The 25,006-nt window shown below is 33.7% G+C and overlaps 1 protein-coding gene across 1 annotated transcript in view; it reads left to right on the top strand.

The window, feature by feature from the left end:
* The window catches only part of LOC143236179 (protein kinase C alpha type-like), a 52,351-nt gene that overhangs the window by 3,275 nt on the left and 24,070 nt on the right, over positions 1-25,006 (top strand). Inside the window, exons 2-4 of the mRNA XM_076474466.1 lie at positions 2,181-2,367; positions 20,326-20,357; positions 23,756-23,838. Coding sequence (XP_076330581.1) covers positions 2,181-2,367; positions 20,326-20,357; positions 23,756-23,838 — 302 coding nt within the window. The remainder of the gene's footprint in view (positions 1-2,180; positions 2,368-20,325; positions 20,358-23,755; positions 23,839-25,006) is intronic.

Raw genomic sequence — 25,006 nt, 5'->3', positions numbered from 1 at the left:
TCAAACCTTATGTAAATGAAAATGTGCAAATTTGCCCATTTTTCCACAGAAAATAGGTTAATTTCTAAATTTCATTATCCAGGTCACAAAAGCAAAGTTTGAAGGGAATAATGACCATTTTCTGTACTTTTACAACATAAGCAATTAAGAAATAACACATACTATGCAGGACCACAATCTGTGTTACGTGGTGTAATTTGTGCACCCCAGGGATGAGGACATTACATGTAATTATGATTGTGAAACTTATATAAACGAATAACATACTATTTTAATGTCTCATACCCCCCAATCTCCGACTATCAACCAACCACCTGGCCGTCAAGTGGAAACAGAAATATAATCTGACATTTAGATATTAGAAGTTTGTGAAAAAGTTGAGGTACTTAATCACAAGTAAAAACCAAGGTTACAAGAGTTCAAGGTGTATATACCGGTTCCCAAAATGAATCTTTCTGTCAATAAATTCCCAATATATATCTGGAGTGCCAATCTATTACAAATTTATTTATGCTTTAAAATCCACATCTCTATCTTCCTAATCAACTACACATCTTCTTCAGTAAATTCCTCGCTGATTTTTTGATCTATAGTTCACAACACAATTTATTCAGCAAATGTATTTTTTATTTTAATAAATAACACACAGCGTTAGTAGAGATACACAAGTAAAAATATTTTAATCAAAGGTCAATATTTGTTTACTCTGAATTTTTCGACGCTCCAATGTCATCTTCAAGAGTAACTTCCAAGACATAATCTTGTCTTACTTTTGGTTTTAATTTTTGTTTAAATATATCATATAATGTAAATACAGGCTTAAGATTTAACTTATGATCTATTTAACTAAACACATATATAGGACACGGTTATGTCTTGTAATTCACTCCTGAAGGTAACGACGGAACGTCGAAACAAGTAGTCGTAAAGTTTTAGTGGTCATATATTAACTTTAGATAAAATGTTTTTAATTATACACTTATTTTAACGTCGTGTGTTATTTATTATTTTAACATTATATAAAAGTGGCAAAAAATAATAGTTTGTTACTTTTTTATCCAAAGCTCACTACAAAATTTTTTTCAGTAAATATTTGGTTAACCTTTGATCTAAAGCTCAATACAGAATTTCTTTATTACATACTTTGGAACCAATGACCTAAAGGTCATTACAAATTTTGTTCCATTGAACCTACAACTTATGATTACATACACAAATCATTTAAAACCTGTTTTGATTAAAACATCGTTGTAGAGGCCTCTTCTATGCAACGGAGAAGTCAACTGTTCACAATAACTTCAGATCAGAGCTGCGAAATTCTTTGGTATTTTCAGTGATATTTCTAGCCTTTAAATAAAACACTGGTGTATGATTGATTTATTTTTCTATACATCAGCTCCTAAAAGCTCGTTTTTGGTTTACTGTTGTTTCGTTGAGTTTGCTATTTCATTGGTTTATACAAAAAACATAAAAAATAACAATTTCTTAAGGTTTAAACAGTTCTCACAAAGCTTTTGGTTCTTTATGGTTGTGACCCAGCATGGTCTACTGGTTAAGGCATTCGACTCATAATCTGAGGGCCGCGGGTTCGAATCCCCGTCATAACAAACATGCTTGCCTTTTGAGCCGTGAGGGGCGTTATAAAGTTACGGTCAATCCCACAACTCGATGATGAAAAGTAATTCAAGAGTTGGCGGTGGGTGGTGATGACAAGCTGCTTTCCCTCTAGTCATACACTGCTAAATAAGGGAGAGCTAGAGCATATAACCCGCGAAAAGCTTTGCGCGAAATTCAAAACAAACCAAACTTCTATGGTTGTAATTGGTTCTGTATGATTGGTTCTCCATTTGATTCTATATCATTCTAGTCGGTTCTCTAAGAAGAACCTGAAAATTGTCTAACTAAACACCTATACAGTAAAAAAATAAAGAGTTGGTAAGTTTTTAAACTGAGAAATTATTTCTTCTTCAAAATATAGCTGTTTTGCCATCTTGAATTTAATATTTCATTTGAATATAACACTACCGGATGAGTGCGGCTGATACGATTTTGTATTCCCAGATTCTTCTCGGCTCTCGGATGTTCAATTGTCTTCAGTACAGCAAGCATCTCTTGGCGCGTGCGTACTACTATCGAGTGACTATAAAGCTGTGATCAAACTAACTGGGTTCTTTCAAAAGGCTATGAAATGGCAGACGATCAGGCTCTTGTCGTGGCGCCGGACGGTGCTGAGGGTGCGACGGGCGGCCCGAGAATGAGAAAAGGAGCACTGAAGAAGAGAAAGGTTTACGTCGTCAAGGGTCACAAGTTCATTGCTCGTTTCTTTAAGCAGCCCACGTTTTGCAGTCACTGCAAGGATTTTATATGGTAAGATGTCTCTTTAGCTGGTAAAATACACGAGCTTTATTGATAGGTGAACAAAGATGGTTTGATATCTGTCGTTATGCACAATGGGCTATCCGTGTTTTGCCTACAACGGGTATAAAAACCCGGATTTTGACGCTATCAGTCTTCAGACTCCCCGCTGAGCCACTGGGAGGCGAGCGATAACGAGTATACATTCTGGGAATATTTTTAGCGGATTTTCTGGTAGATAACCTGTAACTTTGGAATTTCTTCTTATTAACAAAATATTCTACCTTGAATATTATATTTTTTCCCTAAGCCTTCTTTCCATAGAGCATCAACTCTTGGAAACATCCTCACGCTTTCCATGTTTATTGAGTTCGGATCCCCGTCTCACCAAACATGATCGCCTTTTAGGCCCGGCATGGCCAAGTGTGCGACTCGTAATCTGAGAGTCGAGGGTTCGCATTCCCGTCGCGCCAAACATGCTCGCCCTTTAAGCCGTGGGGGCGTTATAATGTGACGGTCAATCCCACTATTCGTTGGTAAAAGAGTAGCCCAAGAATTGGCGGTGGGTGGTGATGACTAGCTGCCTTCTCTCTAGTCTTACACTGCTAAATTAGGGACGGCTAGCACAGATAGCCCTCGAGTAGCTTTGTGCGAAATTCAAAAACAAACAAACAAACAAACGATGTTTATTATTAAACTGAAATTTTTAATCCAAATAATTTACAAATGCACTATTTATTTCACATCATAAATAGGCTTGTTTTTGTTTTTTTGTCTTAGAAGTTTTTAGACGTTTAGAGAGAGAAAAGCATCTATCAAAACCATGGTAACAGTTTACTAACTTAGCGACGTTTCAAACAATCACTAAATCACTTTGTTTCTTGCCAGAAACAAACCTGTCTTTTAATGACAATTATAGGAACGTTTAACCATTAACCCATAGGTTTGTTTCAAGTCATAAACAGAGCGTTTTCTCAAAACTTCACCAAGTTGATAAATTATTACTATACTTCTGAAAGGTGTTTTTTTCCTGTAAAACTCGGATTTATTTTATGACCTTCACATTTTTCTATTTATTTATTGTACAAAGTACTATTTGCACACAACAGTTCCTACACCTTGTCTCATTCTTACAGTTCACTCACAGCACAAGATTTGGAGGTTCTGTTTTTTTGGGGGGGGGGGTGCGCGGGTACGAAACGTGAGGACGTCGGATATTCAGTTCACAAACTGTGTGGGTGTTATATTATAGCAAAGCCACATCGGGCTATCTACTGAGTCCACCGAGGGGAATCGAACTCATAATTTTAGCGTTGTAACTCCGTAGACTTACCGCTTTCCAACCGGAAACTCTCTTAAAACTTTCTGTTCTTAAATAACAGGTAATATTACTTATAATATTCTCGTGGTTATAGTAATTATTAAATGAACCAAGATCACATTAAACGACATTTCAACAAGATATGGGTTTTATTATAGGTATAATTAAAACAATTCATAATTAATTTTCGTACACATTACGATATCATGTGTTAAGAGCAGAAAACGATATTTTTGACACAATTAAAGATGTTACTATATGTATTACGAAAATGAGTCGACATAAACAACCAAAAAATAATTTATCTTTCATACCTTCAAGCTCCCTAGTGGCTTGGCGGTAAGACTATGGATTCACATCCCTGAAAATCTGGATTCGATACGCGTAATGGGCATAGTACAGATAGTCCATTCTATAGCTTTCTGCCAGAAACACAGCTTCTGTTGTTTGTACTCTATTTTGAACCATATTGGATTAAATGGTTTTGGTTTTTGTTTTTTTTCTGGAGGAGAAGCGAGAACATAAGTTTTTAGCTGATCCTAGAATATCGAGAAACCATGGAAATTTAGAGGAACGCAAAGAAAACGGAAATATTAGTTTTCTGAACCTCTATTCTTGAAGATACCAATTAAACTGCTTTTGATAAGATTAGACAAATATGTGACCACGTATCTAGTAACGTGGTTTCTGGTTCGTTGTTTCTTTGTTGTTTTATGGCGCAATGCATCAGGACCATCTGCGCCAGACAGTCTGGTAAAAATTTATCACAGGAAAAAAAGACAAATAGAAAAGTAAAACGTACTACATGGAGAAAAATACAAGAATGAACCTAAACATGTCAAGAGTGTTTGTATTTCACCGAACAAAGGGGTACAAATTAAATGTAATTAATAAAGGCCTGTACAAAACACGACCAGTCTATAGAGTAATAGTACTGTTCAAACCATGGTGTCGTAGCTGACAAATGTAGCAACAACTCGAACGTAAAACATAAGCAGTTGTAACTTAAATGTCTCACACACACATTATCAGATCAGACTCCTGTATAGTGAATGTTGAAGTAGTGGAGACATAATACGACTCTACGATCCTTTCACAAACTGGACAGTCAAAAAACAACAGTAGATTTTATCTGGAGACTCTTGTCAATCACTCCAGATCGATTTCCATCTGGCGTGAAACCGTGCCTTGTTTGTTTGAAGTTAAGCATAAAGCTACACAACGGGTATCGAAATCCGGTTTTTAGCGTTGTAAGTTCGCAGATATATCGCTGTGCCACTGTGGAGCACCGTGCCTTGACTACAGGTCTGTAGTCTGCATAAGCACCAGGTAGGACTGTGACAACTTCAGAGTAGACTAATTAGTTGCAGTGTCAGCTAGCTCGTGCCGACAAAAATCTAGAAAAACGGAGGAGGTAATTCACATTAAATAATTTCAAGGCCTTCAAAGAGCTAAACGAGTTGGTGTAAATAATGCACTTCCTGTTCTGCTGAACTTCTATGTAATTCAAGGCAAGTGAAATGGTATACACTTCAGCAGATAATGCAGAATATGTAGAGAAGTTCCTGAGAACTAGGATTGAGCCCACAGGGTCACCGGGATATTAACCATCCATGAAAACGGAAACAGAAGAAAGTTCGTGTCAAGGTTTTATGTATTTGTGGAATAAGGGTTCTTCTACAGTAGATGTCTGTATCTTAGTGGCGATGCATTCTACAATAAACAGACAGCACACAATCCACTTGTTTTAAAATATATTCCAAACATGTTAAACGGATGTACAAAACTGACTCGTGTCCTGAACTTAAAATAATTGTCTCCTTTCCGTCAAAGTACGTACAGACGGGTTCAGTTACTTATAAACACCCTTTGGCAAGACAAATTAATTTCCTTATCTCTACTAAACTGTGAAATTACCTTAAAATATCGCCCGTTATGATTAATCACTCACACACTTGTTAACTTCACTTTTTCTTTGCTAACTAATTTTCTGTCTAAACTGCACTGATTTTTATTCACTCTCTACTTCACTTGACTTGTGCTTGATTGGGTTACCTATATTTATATGTGGTCAATTGAAGCCTTGAATTTTCTATAAATTACGCGAGCGACGCTATAATGTAGCAATATTCACTTAAGTTAAAAATATCAAATATCTGAATACCTTGACGTCAGCAATACTAGAACATTTGAACCGCACACACACGCACAGTGTACGACTCTTACCGAGTTACACAATTATACTTGTTGTAACTGTCACCTTTAAAATGATTATAAAAACTAAACAATCATTAAACATTAAATCATAAAATAAAAGGCAGAATAAAAGGTATTAAATATATATTACAGCGAAGGATTTAATTTATAAAAGACAAAAGTATGGACATAGCAGTCAGAGAAGTGTTACATGGAGTTGGACCAGCTTTGTTAGTTTCACCAGACGGAAGTTAGAAAACAGTTTTAGCATTCTTGTAGTCTTTTAGGTTCAAGTTCGTTTTCCCTTCGTTGCCTATAAATTGATGTATATTGTAATGTTGTAGTGTTATTGTTTTTAATCTGAATTCGAGCTCATTAATATGCATATACTAATAAAATCATTTGCATAATTAATTGGAAATTAATGTCATGGTGTTACTTTCAAGTTCACCAAAGTTTGAGGTCCTCAATTTGTTCTAAAGCCCAAAGATATAAATGGATATATCAATAAGCTGTACACATCTTAAGAATATATTGCTATTGAAATAACTGTATGTTCCATAGAACTATATTAGCTATTCTAAAGTAGTATCCACTAAATTATATATATATACATAATTTAAAATAATGATTAAATACAGATCCTTAAGGGAAACGCCATTAGAAATAAGTTTTGATCAGTATACATAGAATCTAATTGTATCGAAAATTTTCTAACTGTCAATTATATATCTCAGAACGGCTGGTATGGGTATTAACACTTTTAGTGATAGGTTTTAGACTTTCGTGCTCTTGTCATAGAAGGGTACTTTGGTCTTTTATGGCCGTGGGTGAGCTATAAAAGTAACTGTCAAATCCTACTGCTCCTCAAACTAAAATAGTCAAAGATATGGCGGTGAATGCTACTGACAAGTTTCCTTTCAAATCTCTTCGTTCAAAATTAGGATAGCTATGAGCAAACAGATCTCATGTAGCTTCGCGTGAAATTTCTACAACTAAATGTCCATTTTATGTATTATTTATGTGATGTGATCATCGAGTCTTGGCTGTGTTTTGAAATAAACAGTATCTATTTATCTGCGTACGTCATCAAAAAATGTGCTACTGACTTATCCAAGTTTGCGCATGCTCAATTAATAAACTTCGTAGTTTTGCTTACGCTAGCCACGAGCCACTAGCGTATTAACTTCAAATTAACTTTATGGTTCCATAAACAAAATTAGTTCTACTGTAAAGTAGGCAATTTATTAACAGGTCCTGTAATTCGTTTAAAAATGCAGTAGTAAAAAATCTTTAAAACTGGGCATGAAACAAATAAGGTTATAACGTTATTACCAGTTACATGTTAATTGTAACATATGTACGACGACGGATATAATTTTATACGTAATATATTTGTCGTGATGTGAACGCCTTTAATAAGCTAGTGAATTGTGGTTGTAACTAATTATATTTATCATGAAGTATTAAGATCAAACCTATTATATATTTAACACTACATTCTTTATTCGGCCTCTTCAAGTTTTTAATGGTTTATATAAATAGTGCTCCGCCTACTGTTTACTATGTCCCAGACGGAGTAACAGTTTCTGTAGCGAAATACTATCAAATTATAAATACGTTTCATCTTGAAAAACACTAAGAACTGGATAAATAATTTTGTGCCAAATAGATATATATAGCCCTTTTAGTGTTTCAATACAAATACAACTGATAAAAAATTATAAAGTTGAAAATAGAAAAACAGAAGACGAGTGTCATTAATTCGTAGAACGTGAATTCCACCCTTTCAAATTATCTATCATTACCAACGGACACTACCAATAAACAAGTATATACATCCATCATTTCCAAGGGACACTAACAATAAACAAGCAACTTCGCCCACAATTACCAACAGACGTCATAAAATAACAAGAATCTACACCCATCATAACCAATGGATACTACAAACAAACAAGTATATACACCCATCATTACCAACGGACACTACAATTAAACAAGAATCTACATCCAACGTTACCAATGCACACTACAATTAAACAAGAATCTACATCCAATGTTACCAATGCACACTACAATTAAAGAAGAATCAACGTCTATCATTACTAAGGGATACTACAAATAAATAAGTTTATACATCCTTCATTCTAATGGACAGTACAATTAAACACGTATATACATACATCATTATTAAGGAAAATTACAAATAAACAGATACATATTTACATCATTACTAACAGAGAGTAGAAATAAAGAAGTACATCCATTCATCATTAATAACGGACACTAGAAATAAATATCTACACCCATTGTTACCAACGGACACTACAATTAAATAACAATCTACATCCATCTTTAACAAAGGACAGTACAAATAAATAAGAATCTACAGGCATCACAACTAACGGACACAACAAAAAACAAGTATATACATCCATCATTACAAATGAACACTACAAATAAACAAGTATATACGTCCATCATTACCTACGGACACCACCAATAAACAAGAATATACATTAATCCTTACCAACGGACAGTACCAATAAACAAGTATCTACAACCATCGTTACTAACGCTCACTACAATTAAACAAGAATCTGTATCCATCCTTACTAAGGGATGCTACAATTAAACAAGAACCTACATCCATCATTACTAAGTGACAATGCAGTTAAATAAGTATATACATCCATCATTACCACGAACACCACAAATAAACGAGTATATACATCAATTTTTACCAACGGACACTACAATTAAAGAAGTATATACATTAATTATTACCAAAGGCCAGTACCAATAAATAAGTATCTACACCCATCATTACCAACAGACTATAATTAAACAAGAATCTACATCCTTTATTACTCAGAAATACTACAAATAAACAATTATATACATTAATCCTTACCAACGGACAGTACCAATAAACAAGTATCTACAACCATCGTTACTAACGCTCACTACAATTAAACAAGAATCTGTATCCATCCTTACTAAGGGATGCTACAATTAAACAAGAACCTACATCCATCATTACTAAGTGACAATGCAGTTAAATAAGTATATACATCCATCATTACCACGAACACCACAAATAAACGAGTATATACAACCGTTTTTACCAATGGGCACTACAAATAAAGAAGTATATACATTAATTATTACCAAAGGCCAGTACCAATAAATAAGTATCTACACCCATCATTACCAACAGACTATAATTAAACAAGAATCTACATCCTTTATTACTCAGAAATACTACAAATAAACAATTATATACATTCATCATTACCAGCGGACACAACCAATAAACAAGTAACTTCTCCCACCATTACGAAGAAACGTCACAAAGTAACAAGAATCTACACCCATCATTACAAATGGACACTACATATAAACAAGTATATACATACATCACCTACAGACACCACCAATAAACAGCATAATATATCAGTCATTACTAACGGACACTACAAATAAACAAGAATCTAGACCCATCATGACGAAACGGACACTACCAATAAACAAGTATTTACACTCATGGTTATAAACGGTCACTATAAATAAACAAGTATATACATTCATCATTACCAACATACACTACAAATAAAGAAATATATACACCCATTACTAACAACAGACACTACCAATAAACAAGAATTTACGCCCATCATTACAAACAGTCAGTAGAAATAAACAAGAATCTACATCCATCATTACTAACACACACTATATTTAAACAAGTAAATAAACCCATCACTACCAACGAACACTACCAATAAAGAAGTATCTACACCTATTATTACCAACGGACACTACAGTTAAACAAAAATTTACACCAATCATTACTAACGGACACTACAAAAAAATAGTATATACATCCATCATTACTAACGGACACTATAATTAAAGAAGTACATACCTCTTTCACTACTAACGTACACTACAAATAAATAAGAATCTACACCCATCACTACCAACGGACATTACAACTCAACAGGAATCTACAACCACCCACCATTACCAAAGGACACTACAAATAAACAAGTATATGCATTAATCATTACCAACAGACATTACAAATGAACAAGTATATTCATCCATCATTACTTACGAATACTACAAAGAAACAAGAATCTACACCCATCATTACCAACGCACACTACAATTAAACAAGGATTTACATGCATTATTACTTGCAGACACTAAAATCAAACAAGTATGTACAACGAGCATCATTAAGGGACACTACAAATCAAGAAGAATCTACATGCATTATTACTTACAGATACTACAAATAAACAATTATATACATCCATCATTATTAACGGGCACTTCAAATAAATATCTACACCCATCATTACCAACAGACACCACAATCAAACAAGAATCTATATCCATCATTACCAACGTACACTACAAATAAAACATATATACATCTATCATTACCAACGTACACTACAAATAAAACGTATATACATCTATCATTACCATACACACTACAAATAAACAAATATATACATCCAACATTACAATGGACACTACCACTAAACAAGTGTCTACATCCATCATTAATAACGGACAGTACAAAAGAACAAATATAAACATTCATTATCACTAACGGACACTACAAATAAACAAGTATTTACATCCATCAATACTAACGGACACTACAAAGAAACAAGTATATACATCCAACATCACTAACAGACACTACAAATAAATAAGCATATACATCCTTCATTACTAACGGATACTACAAATAAACAAATATATACATAGATCATTATAAACGGAAACTAGAAATGAACAAGAATCTACACCCATCATTACTAACAGACACTACAAATAAACACGTATATAAAGCCATCATTACCAACCAACACTAATAATAAACAAGTAACGTCGTCCACCATTACTAAAAGACGTCACAAATAAACAAGAATCTACAACTATCATTACCAATAGACACCACAAAAAACAAATATATATATATACATCATAACCAACAGACAATAGAGAAAAACACGTATATACATCCATCATTACTAACGGACACTACAAATAAACAAGTATATATATCTTTCATTAATAACGGACACTACAAATCAATAATTATCTACACCCATCATTACCAACGGACACTACATTTAAACAACAATCTACATCCATTATCACCAACGTACACTACAGTTAAGTAAGTATATACATACATAATTACGAATGGACACTACAAATAAATACGTATATACATCCATCACTACCAGCGGACACTACCAATAAACAAATTATTTCTCCCACCACTACCAACAGACGTCACAAATTAACAAGAATCTACACCCATCATTACAAATGGACACTACAAATAAACAAGTATATACATCTATCATTACCTACGGACACCACCAATAAACAAGAATATACATTAATCCTTACCAACGGACAGTACCAATAAACAAGTATCTACAACCATCATAACCAACGCTCACTACAATTAAACAAGAATCTATATCCATCATTACTAAGGGACACTACAATTAAACAAGAATCTACATCCATCATTACTAAGGGACACTGCAATTAAATAAGTATATACATCCATCATTACCACGAACACAACAATTAAACAAGAATCTACATCCATCATGACTAAGAGATACTGCAATTAAATAAGTATATACAACCGTTTTTAACAATGGGCACTACAAATAAACAAGTATATAATTCCATCATTACTAACGGACACTACAAATAAACAAGTATATACATTAATTATTACCAACGAACAGTAAACAAGTATCTACGCCCATCGCTACCAACGAACACTACACTTACACAACAATCTACATCCATAATCACCAACGTACACTACGATTAAGTAAGTATATACATCCATCATTACAAAAGGACATTACAAATAAGGAAGTATATACATCCAGTTTCACAAACAGACACTACAAATAAACAAGTATATGCACCCATCATTATCAATGGACACTACCAATAAACAAGTATCTTCACCCATCATTACAAACAGACAGTAGAAATAAACAAGGATCTACATCCATCATTACTAACGAACACTATTTAAACAACTATATAAATCCAATATTATCAACGAACACTACCAATAAAGAAGTATTTAGACCCATCATGACCAATAAACACTACATATACAAATAGACAATAATCTATACCCATCATTAGTAACGGACACCAGAAATAAAAAGGTATATACATCCACCATTACTAACGGACACTACAAATAAATAAATATATAATCTTTCATTACCACACACACTACAAATAAACAAATATCTACATCCGACATTACAACGGACACAACAAATAATAAAAGTATATTGATCAATCATTACTAACGGACAGTAGGAAAAACCAAGTATATACATCCATCATTACTAACGAAAAAACAAACAAACAAACAAGAATCCAACCCCATCATTACTAATGAACACTACAAGTAAACACGTATATACATCCATCATTACCAGTGGACACTAATAATAAACAAGAAACTTCGCCCACCATTATCAACTCAACAAACGTCACAAATAAACAAGAATCTACGCCCATCATTACCAATGGACACCACAAATAAATAAGTATATACATCCATAATTACTAACGTAGACTACAAATAAATAGTAACAACACTCATCATTACCAACGGACACTACAATTAAACAAGAATCTACATCCATCGTTATAAATGGACACTACAATTAAACAAGAATCTACGTCCATCATTACTAAGGGACACTACATATAAACAATTGTATACATCCTTAATTACTAGCGGACACTAGAAATAAACAAGTATCTCACCCATCATTAAAAACAGACACTACAATTAAATAAGTATATACATCCATAATTACCAGCAGATGTTAAAATAAACAAATACATACATCCGTCATTACCAACAGACACTACAAATAAACAAGTATATACATCCATCATTACTTACGGATACTACCAATAAACAAGTATCTACACCAATCATTACCAATGGTCACTACAATTAAAGGAGAATCTACACTCATGATTACCAACAAACACTACCCATAATGAAGTATAAACATCCATCATTACCAACAGACACTACAAATAAACAAGAACCTACACCCATTATTATCAATGGACTCTACAAATAAACAAGTTTATATATCAAGATTCTACATTGTCACTAACGTGATAATCGACTTCATGGCATAAATACCAAATAAGCACACCAGTTATATTCATAACATTAGCAACTTAACATCCAGTACCAATGATCCTGCAAGTAATACAGATATTCATAATAAAATCCAAAACATAAATTCACTGTCATTCATGTTAATATTCATGTTGGTCATGCTTTCAAGAGACAGGAGGTCGAAGAACAATGTATATTAATAAACGCTGATTTTATATTTATTTTCGACACCCTTATCACTAATATACCATTTTTAAAATTGAACGGCTACACTACGATTATAATTAATAAAAAATATCACATGCACCCTCACCTGGGCATAGCTTTAACCTATAAGTCAACTGTAGCCGTTACAAACTTGAGAACAGTAAAATCCTCGATACGCAACTTCCAGAAAATATAATAAAGTACAACAGAAACTATGTTGTGATAGGGGATATGAACTCGAAATACATATTTTGGATGTATAAGAACAGTACAAACTAAGCTGGTGCTCAGCTATTGATTTAAGGGAGATCTTAGATTTAGCTACAACCTCCTTACATCTTGGTGTAATATGTTCAGAATTTAATGCAGGACTAGTCCTCATCATACTGTCCACATTAGCATAGAAACATTGTCCATGATTACTAACGAACACTACAAATAAACAAGTACATTGCTGGCCAAAATCTTGAGGTCAATGAACATAAAGAAAAAATATGCATTTTGCGTTGTTAGACTCAACCACTTATTTGAGTAGAGCTTCAAAAAATGAAAATAAGAAAAGGGAAAATAAAAATAAAAAACTGTTTTAGCATTTATTAGGGAAATTGTAAACACTATTGTGTGTTATTGGTAAAATATTCTACTACCAAGAAGATAATGACCTGAAAAACTCATCCAACCTATGTAGACATTACTTAGATAAGAAAGAGGCTGCTGGAGTCATTCAAATGATGCAATGGCCTCAACAGAGCCCCGATATCAACCCATTGAGCAGATCTGGGATTTCATTGATAAAAAACTCGATAAACCAAAAGTTACTTTCAAAGAAACTTTATAGGAGTGTATTAGAGACATCTGGAGTAAAATCCTAAAGGATACTTTGATTAAATATATTGCAACAATGTCTGAAAGACTGTTTGCAGTTATTAAACCAAAAAATGGACATGAAATATTAGTTGTTTTTCAGGTACTTCCACTGAGTATTCTGTTCTACTAAAATTAATAAAAGTTTCATGTTTCACCTGTTACTTACGCTCCACTTTTCCTTAAAAGTAGCTTAAAATGTTTAGTTTGACTTTGTCCTAACATTTTTGCAGAATGCTGTAGGTACACAGTTCAGCCAGTGCTCACCATTTTATCCACAATACTATATAGACACACTTTAGAAACCTTCAACTCACAGATGAGATACAACTCAGCCATTTCTCAAGCTTTATCTAAATACATTTCACACAGTCCATGAAGTTGTATTTGGATTCTCATAAAGAGAGACCATAAATATATACAACCCATTTACTCTTAGCTTTAGTGCGGCTCTTATGTAGACACAATTTAGTTAGTTTTATCATGACTCTTATATATATACAGGGTGTTCGGAAAGTCACTGTCCAGTTTTATTCGTTAATTAATATATAAGTGCACAGTGACTTTCCGAACATTTGTATATACATACACATTTCACCCAGTCCTCATAGATTTAACCCGACTGTTGTATAGATACACAGTTCAGCCAGTCCTCATAGATTTATCTCGACTATTGTATAGATACACAATTCAGTCAGTTCTCGTAACTGTATCCTCAATATTATTCTATAGATACACACTCATCCACTTCTCATAACTCTATCCCCAATATTATTCTATAGATACACAGCTCATCCACTTCTCATAACTCTATCCCCAATATTATTCTATAGATACACAGCTCATCCACTTCTCATAACTCTATCCCCAATATCATTGTATAGATACACAGTTCATCCAGTCCTTATAGCTGTATCGAGGTTATAATAAAAGACACTTGTATAGATACACAGTTTTTATTGCGTCACCGTGTGTTCTTATACGTAAATACTTTTTTTTACAGTTCATTAAGCTTTCTAGTTTCCCTAGACAGTGATGTACAAATGAAACGTGAGATTAGAAGTATTAGAAAGATCAGCGCATGGAGCCTAGGTTGATGAATTTGGAAGTGAATAATACGCAAGCGTAGTTTATATATGATTTAAGTTATGTTCATATATAGTTGTTTTAGGGCATGCAGATAAAGTATTTAGGTGACTAAAGAGGTTCTGAGATTTATCTAACCATAAGCATGTTATTTACACATTAAGTAATATCGTAGTAATCATGGCCACAAACCATTGTTTTGTTGTCAATTACATGTTCCAGACTGATGACGTCAGTAGACACCTGTAGGGGAATATAACATTCCAAAATAGAATTATCATTTTATTATTCAGAACAAGATTTTAAATAATAAACTGAAAAATATTGATAAAGTACACGTTTTCACATACGCGATTACAGTATACTCGATTAGAGCATGAGCTAATGTAGATTTACCAAATATCAAGTGCTTGTACTTGAAAACTTTCTGTGATTTGTCATCCAAACAAGACACGTTCGAGTAGTGAAATATTAAACTACAAAAACAGAAGTTGAACAAATGGCAGAATGTGAGTACGTATGTGCCGTTTCGGATTTTTAAAACATTTTCTGTCAACCGAGATTCATACTTTATATAAAACTTTAAATTTCTTTACTAGAAACATCCGATGGCTCAAAATTCTAATGGTATTTTATTTCAGAACATTTATTAATAACAATGTTTCTTTCTTTTTTTGTTGTCGTTACAACTGAAGAAAAATGCTAAAGAAACTGAGATGGTGAACAAAGTTCCTTGTTTTATTATCAAGAACGTGCAAAATGGAATTTCAAAGTAGAGGAAAAATGAAAGTACACAGTATGGCCAAAACTATGTAGACACCCAACCATCACACCCATATGTGTTTGTTGAACATCTCACTCCAAAACCATGGATATTAATATGGAGTTGGTCCCTCCCTTTTTTGTTATAACAGCCTCCCCTCTTCTGGGAAGGCTTTTCACTAGATTGTGGAACATGGCTGTGGGGATTTGCTCCTATTCAGCCACAAGAGCATTAGTGAGGGCGGGCACTTGTGTCAGGCGAGAAGGCCTGGCTCACAGTCGGCGTTCCAATTCACCCCAAAGGTGTCGATGGGGTTGAGGTCAGAGCTCTGTGCAGGCCAGTCAGGTTCTTCCACATCAACCTCGGCAAACCATGTCTTTATGGACCTAGCTTTGTGCACGGGGGCATTGTCATGCTGAAACAAAAAAGGGCCTTCCATAAATTGTTGCCACAAAGTTGGAAGCACACAATTCTCTAGAATATTATTGTATACTGTATCATTAAGATTTCTCTTTACTGGAACTAAAGAGCCTAGCCCAAAACCATGAAAAATAGCCCCAGACCATTATTCCTCCTCCACAAAACTTTACAATTGGCACTATGCATTCAGGCAGGTAGCTTTCTTCTGGCATCCACCAAATCCAGATTCGTCCGTCAGACAGCCATATAGTGAAGCGTGATTCATTACTCCAGAGAACGCGTTTCCACTGCTTCAGAGTACAATGGCAGTGTGTTTTACTCCACTCCAGCCAACGCTTGTTAATGCACATGGTAATCTTAGGCTTGTGTGCGGCTTCTCGGCTATGGCACCCCATTTCATGAAAATCCCAGCAAACAGTTCTTGTGCTGACGTTGCTTCCAGAGGCAGTTTGGAACTCGGTAGTGAGTGTTACAACTGTGGACAGACGATTTTTACGCTCTACGGGCTTCAAACCTTGGTGGTCCCGTTCTGTGAGCATATGTGGCCTATTGCTTCGTAGCTGAGCTGTTGTTGCTCCTAGACGTTTTCACTTAACAATAACAGCACTTACAGCCTACAGGGCTGCTCTAGCAGGGCAGAAATTTGACGAACTGACTTGTTGTAAAGGTGGCATCCTATGACAATGTCACGTTGAAAGTCACTGAGCTCTTTAGTACGACCCATTCTACTGCCAATGTTTGTCTATGGAGATTGCTTGGCCGTAAGCTGAATTTTATGCACCTGTTAGCAATGGGTGTGGCTGAAATAGCCGAACCCACTAATTAGAAGGGGTGTCCACATACATTTGGCCATGTAGTGTAAATTTTGATGCATGACAGCATCCTTACACAAAAAGGTGACGTTTGAGTGTTTCAGGTTTTGTGCTTCACTTTTCAGTTTATATTTACCTCTTTATTATTCTGGTATAGAATAGCACCATGTGCTTTCTACCACCTTTAATCAATAAGTAATATTTCTCGAAATTTCTGTATTTTTTAAAATTCAATTTGGACGTGAAAAGTATTTCAAGTAAACACGTCATAACTTCTTGCTAACTATATCCGAGACTCCTTTCTATTAATTGCCAGTTAATCGAATTTCTTGCAGGGAAAATAGCAGGTGACATCAAGGAATAGAAAGATGTTATTTTCTGCCAGCAAATAAGATAATGGCTCAGAGGCATTTTTGCTCCTGTTATTCATCATAAGTGGATCAAGGTTACACAAAAAGAGGTTTTACGTGTAAACTTGGCTTAAATTGTTAGGTTTGTTATTTGTTCAAGACATTTTTATTTATTCAAAACTTTTAGTGAACTGAAATAATTTGAAGAGATTTTTTACTTAATTTTTGTGAGGTTTAACACTTTTTTTTAGTTCAGCTAAAATCTTTGTATTTTTTGTGTTTAAACATTGTTTTAGGTTTGTATTGACTTTCATTTTACAGCTTCATCTTAGTTCTAGTTTACTTTATATGAAATGGACTGGTGAGACAGATCTCACTAGGCTTTCACTTCTTTTCTCTCTTTCACCAATCCAAAACAGCTGCAAAAGACACTTATTCTTGTTTTACTTATGGTTATATTTTCGTTGTTATTGTGCATTTTCTGTTATTTGACTCTCCCTCACACACACACTCTGTAACTCTTTATTACCCCTGATAGCTCAGCAGTAAGTCTGATGTATAGCTTTGTGAGTAACAGTAACAAAAACAAACTCTGTGTCCTTCAAATTTCCATATAACTTAGTACTCTTGAGGAAATCCTCAAGGCATAAAATACCATATTATGATTGAAATGGAAAACCGTGGATTTTTTTCCTCTACCGTGAACATTATAGCATCGTAATCTATTGATTTTATAAGCCACTACACTATTAACATTATGTTCATGTACGCTGTTAACATGATATTCTTCCACTACTAACATTATAATCTTATACTCTGTGAGTGTGGCATTTCACTATACTAATATTACGTTACTAAACTCATTGACGTTATATTTCTCCACCAATAACATTAAATTCTGTAGCCACACTAGCCCTCCATATCCACCCAAATCTGCCACTGTATTCTTGTACTTTATTAACGCGATATTCCCTAAATACTAACATATCATTTTATTCTATTGATGTTATATTCCCCCTGTACTGAAATTATATTATTGTACTTAATTTTGGGTATAAAATTATGAGTAGGTTGCTAGGGCTAAATGCTAGGGTTATATTAATATGTAAAGATAAGAAGATGGTTGGACTTGTGAGATCAGTTTAATGAGAGAAGAAACTTCTTGGAACTGATGGTTTACATTTAAATGGTGAAGGGAATGGTTGTTTTGTTGGGACTATTAACTCAACTGTAAGGGAAGCTGTAAATTAAGGCTAGACAGTGATGAGGGTCAGAATAATAAGGAAAAATACAGTGCATAGTGGAAAAAATAAGATACAAAGAAATTTTTATTGAAAGACAGATTGTTGTTATTGTAATTATAGAAGCATAAGAAAAGGGTGACTTTAGAGCACTGGTCGAAACAGGAGATTATGATATAATGGAAATAACTGAAACCTGGGTAAATGTAGACAATTTTGGTGATAGGAATTGCTTTGAAATATAGGGTTACAGACTGTTTGACAGGGATAGAATATTAAAGAGGGGGAAGGAGTGGCTTTATTTGTAAAATGGGAGTTGAAAGCTGTTCACATTGAGGATGTCAACACTAGTAGCAATGATGCTCAATCTATTTTGGTTTCTGTTACTGGTTATAGTGGGAGAAGACTTTAATTGTAATTTGTTGCAGACCACCAGATGAAACTGATAAAAGTAATGAGGAACTTCACTTTACCAGAGTGGATTTGGTGTATTCGGATTTTCAGAAAGCAATTGGCAAGGTGCCACATAAAAGGATTGTTATAAAAGTTATCTCTGTAGGTGTAGGGGATATCTTGGCTAATTCAGTAGAAAGCTGGTTGGATGGAAGAGAGAAGGTCGATTGAGTTACCTCATATTGAATTCATGTCTTAAGTGGTTACCTCAGAACTCGGTATCAGGTCCTTTGCTCTTTTGGTTTCATCAATTAAATCAATGAAGGACTGATCAATGGGTAGTTTAAACTATAATAAATGATAACTATAATAATAATTATAATAACTGTTAACTACCATAACTGTTAAATATAATAAATGTCAACTATAATAATAATAATAACTGTGAACTATAATAACTGTCAACTGTAATAACGGTTAACTATAAAGTTATCAACTATAATAACTGTTAAAAATAATAACTGTCATCTCAAATAACTGGTAACTATAATAAATTTAAACTACAATAATAATAATAACTGTCAACTATCATAACTGTTATCTACAATAACTGCCAACTGTAATAACTTTCAACTATAATAACTGATAACTGTTAACTATAATGACTGCCAAAATTGAGCTTCACTAATATATCTGAGAAGGGTCGAATTTAAACTACACTAATGTATTTGACAAGGGTCAAAGCTGAACCACACTAGTGTATCATATTTGATCAGAGTTAAAGTTGAACTACACTAATGTATTCACTGTTATGGATCAAGATGCGATCACTATTTTGGCTACAATGGTATTACATTATGATAAATGTTAAGGTCTGAGCTCCAAAGATGTAGAACATGTTGCACTACTTCTTAGTGAAAGTCCAAAATACTCTGATTAATTATCTGATTCGAATCAAAGATTTGATCATAATGAATTAAGAACTACAGAGAGTGATTGATTTAAGTTAAAACAGATTAACTTGTAACTTAATTTTCAAGGACATATATTTAATATTTTTAAAGTTTTAATAAGATTATTATGTTTCAGGGGCTTCGGGAAGCAAGGACACCAATGTCAAAGTGAGTTTTATATAGTTTCATTGATAGATTTTGTTTTACCATAACAATAAGAAAGGTTTAAAAGTAAGTTCTATATCGTTTTATTGTTAGGTTTTGTTTCACAGTAACAATAAGGAAGGTTTACTTAAACCAGATTAATCACTGACAAAACAGGTTTTTAATGTCTTGTTATCACCAATATATATATATATATAAGAATAATACTCAACAGTCAAGTAAATTAAAACAAAATCAAAAGTAAGGACTGACTCATGGTAGTTTGTTATAACCTAAAACAAGTCCACATCAAAAGAATCCGCAGAGATACAAAATGTACTCTGTGTTTTGGAGATCAATATAAAAGGAGGACCCACACTTCAGTGGGGATACACCGTCTCTCAGTCTTAACCTTCGTTCGCCAGTTTCACATGAAGAAATTAATAAATAATAATAATAATAAAATAATCAAAATAAATAGAAATTAGGAGAGCAATATGTGGGTGCTCAAACCCACAATGTCCCACATCTATATCACCCTTCACTGGCTGCAGACAGTTGTGGGAAAGTGACTGCTCCTCAAAGTGAAGAAGAAACTACAAAATTATGTATTATCACTTGGGGCTAAGTAAGGTAAACAAGTTGGCGTTCCAGCTCCTATTATAGCGGTAAAGCGCTAATTAATAGTCCAATAGACAAATTAAACTAGTATAAAATACCAACCAGTTAGTTTAGGTAAGACTCTAAATAAGCCTATATATATGATAAAGTATTCATCCCCATAAAAGTAGTGCCAACTTGTTTAAATGACGCTATCAAAAACTAAAAATAATTATCAGAAATTTTCAGTAAAAGTTCCTTTATTTTTACTTTATATTTAATTAATGCATTCTTATATTTATCACAGAATATTTTAATAATTGTATTTAGAGATTCTCTGTTAAATCCGTAAAGTATTTTTTGTATCAGTATTTCAATATTAATAATAAAATATTGTAATTTATTACATATTTTACAAAATCTGAGTAATTGTAGAGTTGTAATAGTTATAACAGAAGGGTATGGTACATTACTATTAAAAGAGGGTAAACCATATATTGGAGAAGCAAAATATTTAGATTTATATCATTATCAGTTATTTTGATTTCTAAATCTAAATAATGTACCTCTGTATTATATATTGAAATATTTTCAATTTCTAATTCTACCGGATAAATAATATCAATAATAGTATTTACCTCGAGAATATTTATACAAATTAAATTATCTATGCATTTGTAAGTCAAAGGAAAAATGTTGGGGTTTATATACTTTTCAATAAATCTGTTATCTTGAAAATAAAGATATAACTTTGCAATACAAGTAGAATAGTTAACTCCCATTGGAACTCCTGTTACTTGTTTTGTTGTTTTGTTTTTTAACTTTGGACAGCAGTCACCTCTACAGGCAGTGAAGGGTGATATAGGTGTGGGACGTTGTAGGGTTTAATACCCACAGTTTGTTCTCTTAATTTCAATTTATTTTGATTATTTCATTATTATTATTTATGAATTTCTTCATGTGAGACTGGCGAAGGGAGGTTAAGATTGATAGATGGTGTATCCCCCCGCAATGTAGGTCCTCCAAAACCTAAGATACATTTTATAATCCCACGTTGTAGATTGTAGCCTAGGATCCTTTTGAAAATATGCAGCATATTGTGTTTAATTTCAATGTGTTTTGTTTATGGTTATAATATAATTAATCATAGATTGGGATTTGCTGTTTCTAACGCAGTCCTTCCTCATGATTTTATCTACTTATTTGGCTACATTTGGATCTAATTATTTAATTTCACTAAAATGGAAATATAAATATATATATGTGTGTTTTCATTACTATCACCCCTAAAGACAGAGTTAAAACACTTTATAAGAACAGTGTTCCACGTTCCCGATCTATGACATCAATATGTCAACTCTTGTTCTATAAGAAAAATGTTCCATGTCTTATCCCACTACAACTTTCTTGAAAATGTCGTGTACTTTGAAACTACATTATCACAGTAGAAATATCCTTTTTTGTGAAGGTGTTTTACGTACATCCTTCCAACAATAAGTATACCCGGGACAACATTCATTACATTATCAGATAGTCGAGGAATTCGTCGTCAAAATATAGGTACTAATCTTGTCGTAAGTGGTGTCACGACACGTAAACACTTAACTTTCATATACGAATCATTCTAGAGTACAATTAATCCCCTCTAAAGTAACAGCAAGTTCACACATAATTCATACGTCATGTCATTCATTTTAATGTTTCTACTCCTTCCTCTTCTCTAGTATTTTTAACATTAAATACAAGTTTATCATGACATGAAAAATGATACCTCAAAACTTATGTAACTTCTTGAATGTTACTGAAAGCCTGGATACTGTCTTTACATACTGGTTCTATTCCAATCCTGGTGATATTCATGTAGGTTACTTAAGTGTGTCCCCGCTAGCGGCCCAGCATGGGCAGGTGGTTGAGGCACTCAACTCGTAATCTGAGGGTCGCGGGTTCGAGTCCCCGTCACACCAAACATGCTCGCCCTTTCAGCCGTGGGAGCGTTATAACGTGACAGTCAATCGCATTATCCGTTGGTAAAAGAGTAGTCCAAAAGTTGGCGGTGGGTGATGATGACTAGCTGCCTTGCCTCTAGTCTTACACTGCTAAATTAGGGACAGCTAGCGCAAAAAACCCTCGTATAGCTTTGCATGAAATTGAAAACAAACCAAACCAAACAAACTCCCGCTACTGCAACGCTAAAATGAGGGGTTCTATTCCCCTCGGTAAACTTAGCAGATAGCCTAATGTGGCTTTGCTATAAGAAAACACACACACAAGTCTAGCTGTGCTGTCTTGATTAATTGTTATAGAAACGATACTAATACTTAGTATTTGAAAACATAAAATTTGAGTGTAAAAGAAAGATTTTGGACCATGAAACGGCGGATGGTTCTTAGGTTTATTCCACTAAATAACATAAAAAGGGAAACTTAAAAAAAAACTGTAATATATAAGTTTGTGCTTGATTTTCTTCATCATTTTCTATACATTGATTTGAGATTTGTCAGAGACAAGAAATAGTTTCGAAATACCTGTCTGTGTTTAAGTCCTGAGCTCATTGCTCAAGAGAAAATATAATTTTGTAAAAGAACAGAAAGTTTTAGGACACGACTAAATTATGACTTCTATACAATATGTCTCACGGGCTGTAATAGAACAGAACAGTAGTATAACATAAATGTTTTTAATTTTAAATTTATTGTTCATAAGATAACGAGGAATCTGTTAAAGAAAATATAAAGTTTGATAACGTTACTTTGTGCTTCTTTTCCATAACTATTGATGTGTACGAGGAAATAAACTATTTTGTGACATAATTTTGTATTTAGTTTGTAGTTTCGTTGTCCATAAAAGATGCCACGAATTCGTGAACTTTAAGTGTCCGGGAGCAGATAAAGGAGTGGACACAGATGTAAGTAGGTGTTGCTAAAGTCCTTTTATTTATTCAATATTTGTGTTTCAACTGCATATATTTCTACTCTTTCGATTAGTTGATCATTATTTTAAAATATTAAAATTAGGGTTGATTTAGCAAGAAAACAAAACCCTTATTTTATCATTTCCATAATAAACTCTGTGATAAAGTAACAATGTGAAACTTGTAAGTTTCTGAGATTCAAACGTTTCCTGTGGGAACTTAACTAATATTTTTTTTCTATTTTTATTGTAGCCAGTTTTTAAATCAACGTCCTCAACAAACCGATTAACATAATCCCACAAATGGAAATATGTCCTCATACACGTCATATATTTCATCACTCATTTTTAATAACCAATTAGTATAATTACTTTCTACTCTAAGGTAATGCATTACGAGAAATTTCAAATCAATTTTTGAGCGAGGAATGCTGTGTCGTGTTACTGTGAAAGCTTCTTGGAAAGTACTGGTTTTCTTTCCCTTCATCATCACCACATGGCCAGTAACTCGTCCTATTAGCAACTATCTCTGCTGAATTACGTAAATTAAAAGGTTCAAACATTACTAGAATACGTTACTACATTAAGATTCGTCAGTGTTTAGGCTTGGTTTGGTTTGAATTTCGCGCATAGCTACTCGAGGGCTATCTACACTAGCCGTCCCTAATTTAGCAGTGTAAGACTAGAGGGAAGACAGCTAGTCATCACCACTCACCGCCATGCCAGGCCTTAGTGTTTAGGCTAGAAAATATTTGAACTATGAATTTTTAAATTGTAGTTTAAAATTATTTCATTGATTTATTGTGTGTGGCCTGGTAGTTAGCGGGTCCGAACTGTAAATACAAGTGTTCATGGTCCGAGTCCCGTTACCGCAAAAAGGATAGCTCTACACTCTGCTGCAAGTGCTGTGCTTTAAGAGTAACAGTTAAATCCGACTATTTGGATCACCCCACAATCGATGGTGATGATTATGTACCTTCCCTCTAGTCCATCGGTTCAAAATTAGGAGCGGATTTGATGGAAAATTATAAAAAAAAAAAAGGAGAGGAATGCTAACTGGTTCTAAAACAGAGAACTTATGCGATTCTTTTCAACTAATTTCTCTGTTGGACGATGATGAATATTTGCTAAACAACTAATATTTACTTACAAGTTATACTAGC

Source organism: Tachypleus tridentatus, chromosome 13 (assembly GCF_004210375.1).
Source record: "Tachypleus tridentatus isolate NWPU-2018 chromosome 13, ASM421037v1, whole genome shotgun sequence".
NCBI classification, from domain to species: domain Eukaryota; kingdom Metazoa; phylum Arthropoda; class Merostomata; order Xiphosura; family Limulidae; genus Tachypleus; species Tachypleus tridentatus.
This window is presented reverse-complemented; position numbering and strand designations above follow the sequence as displayed.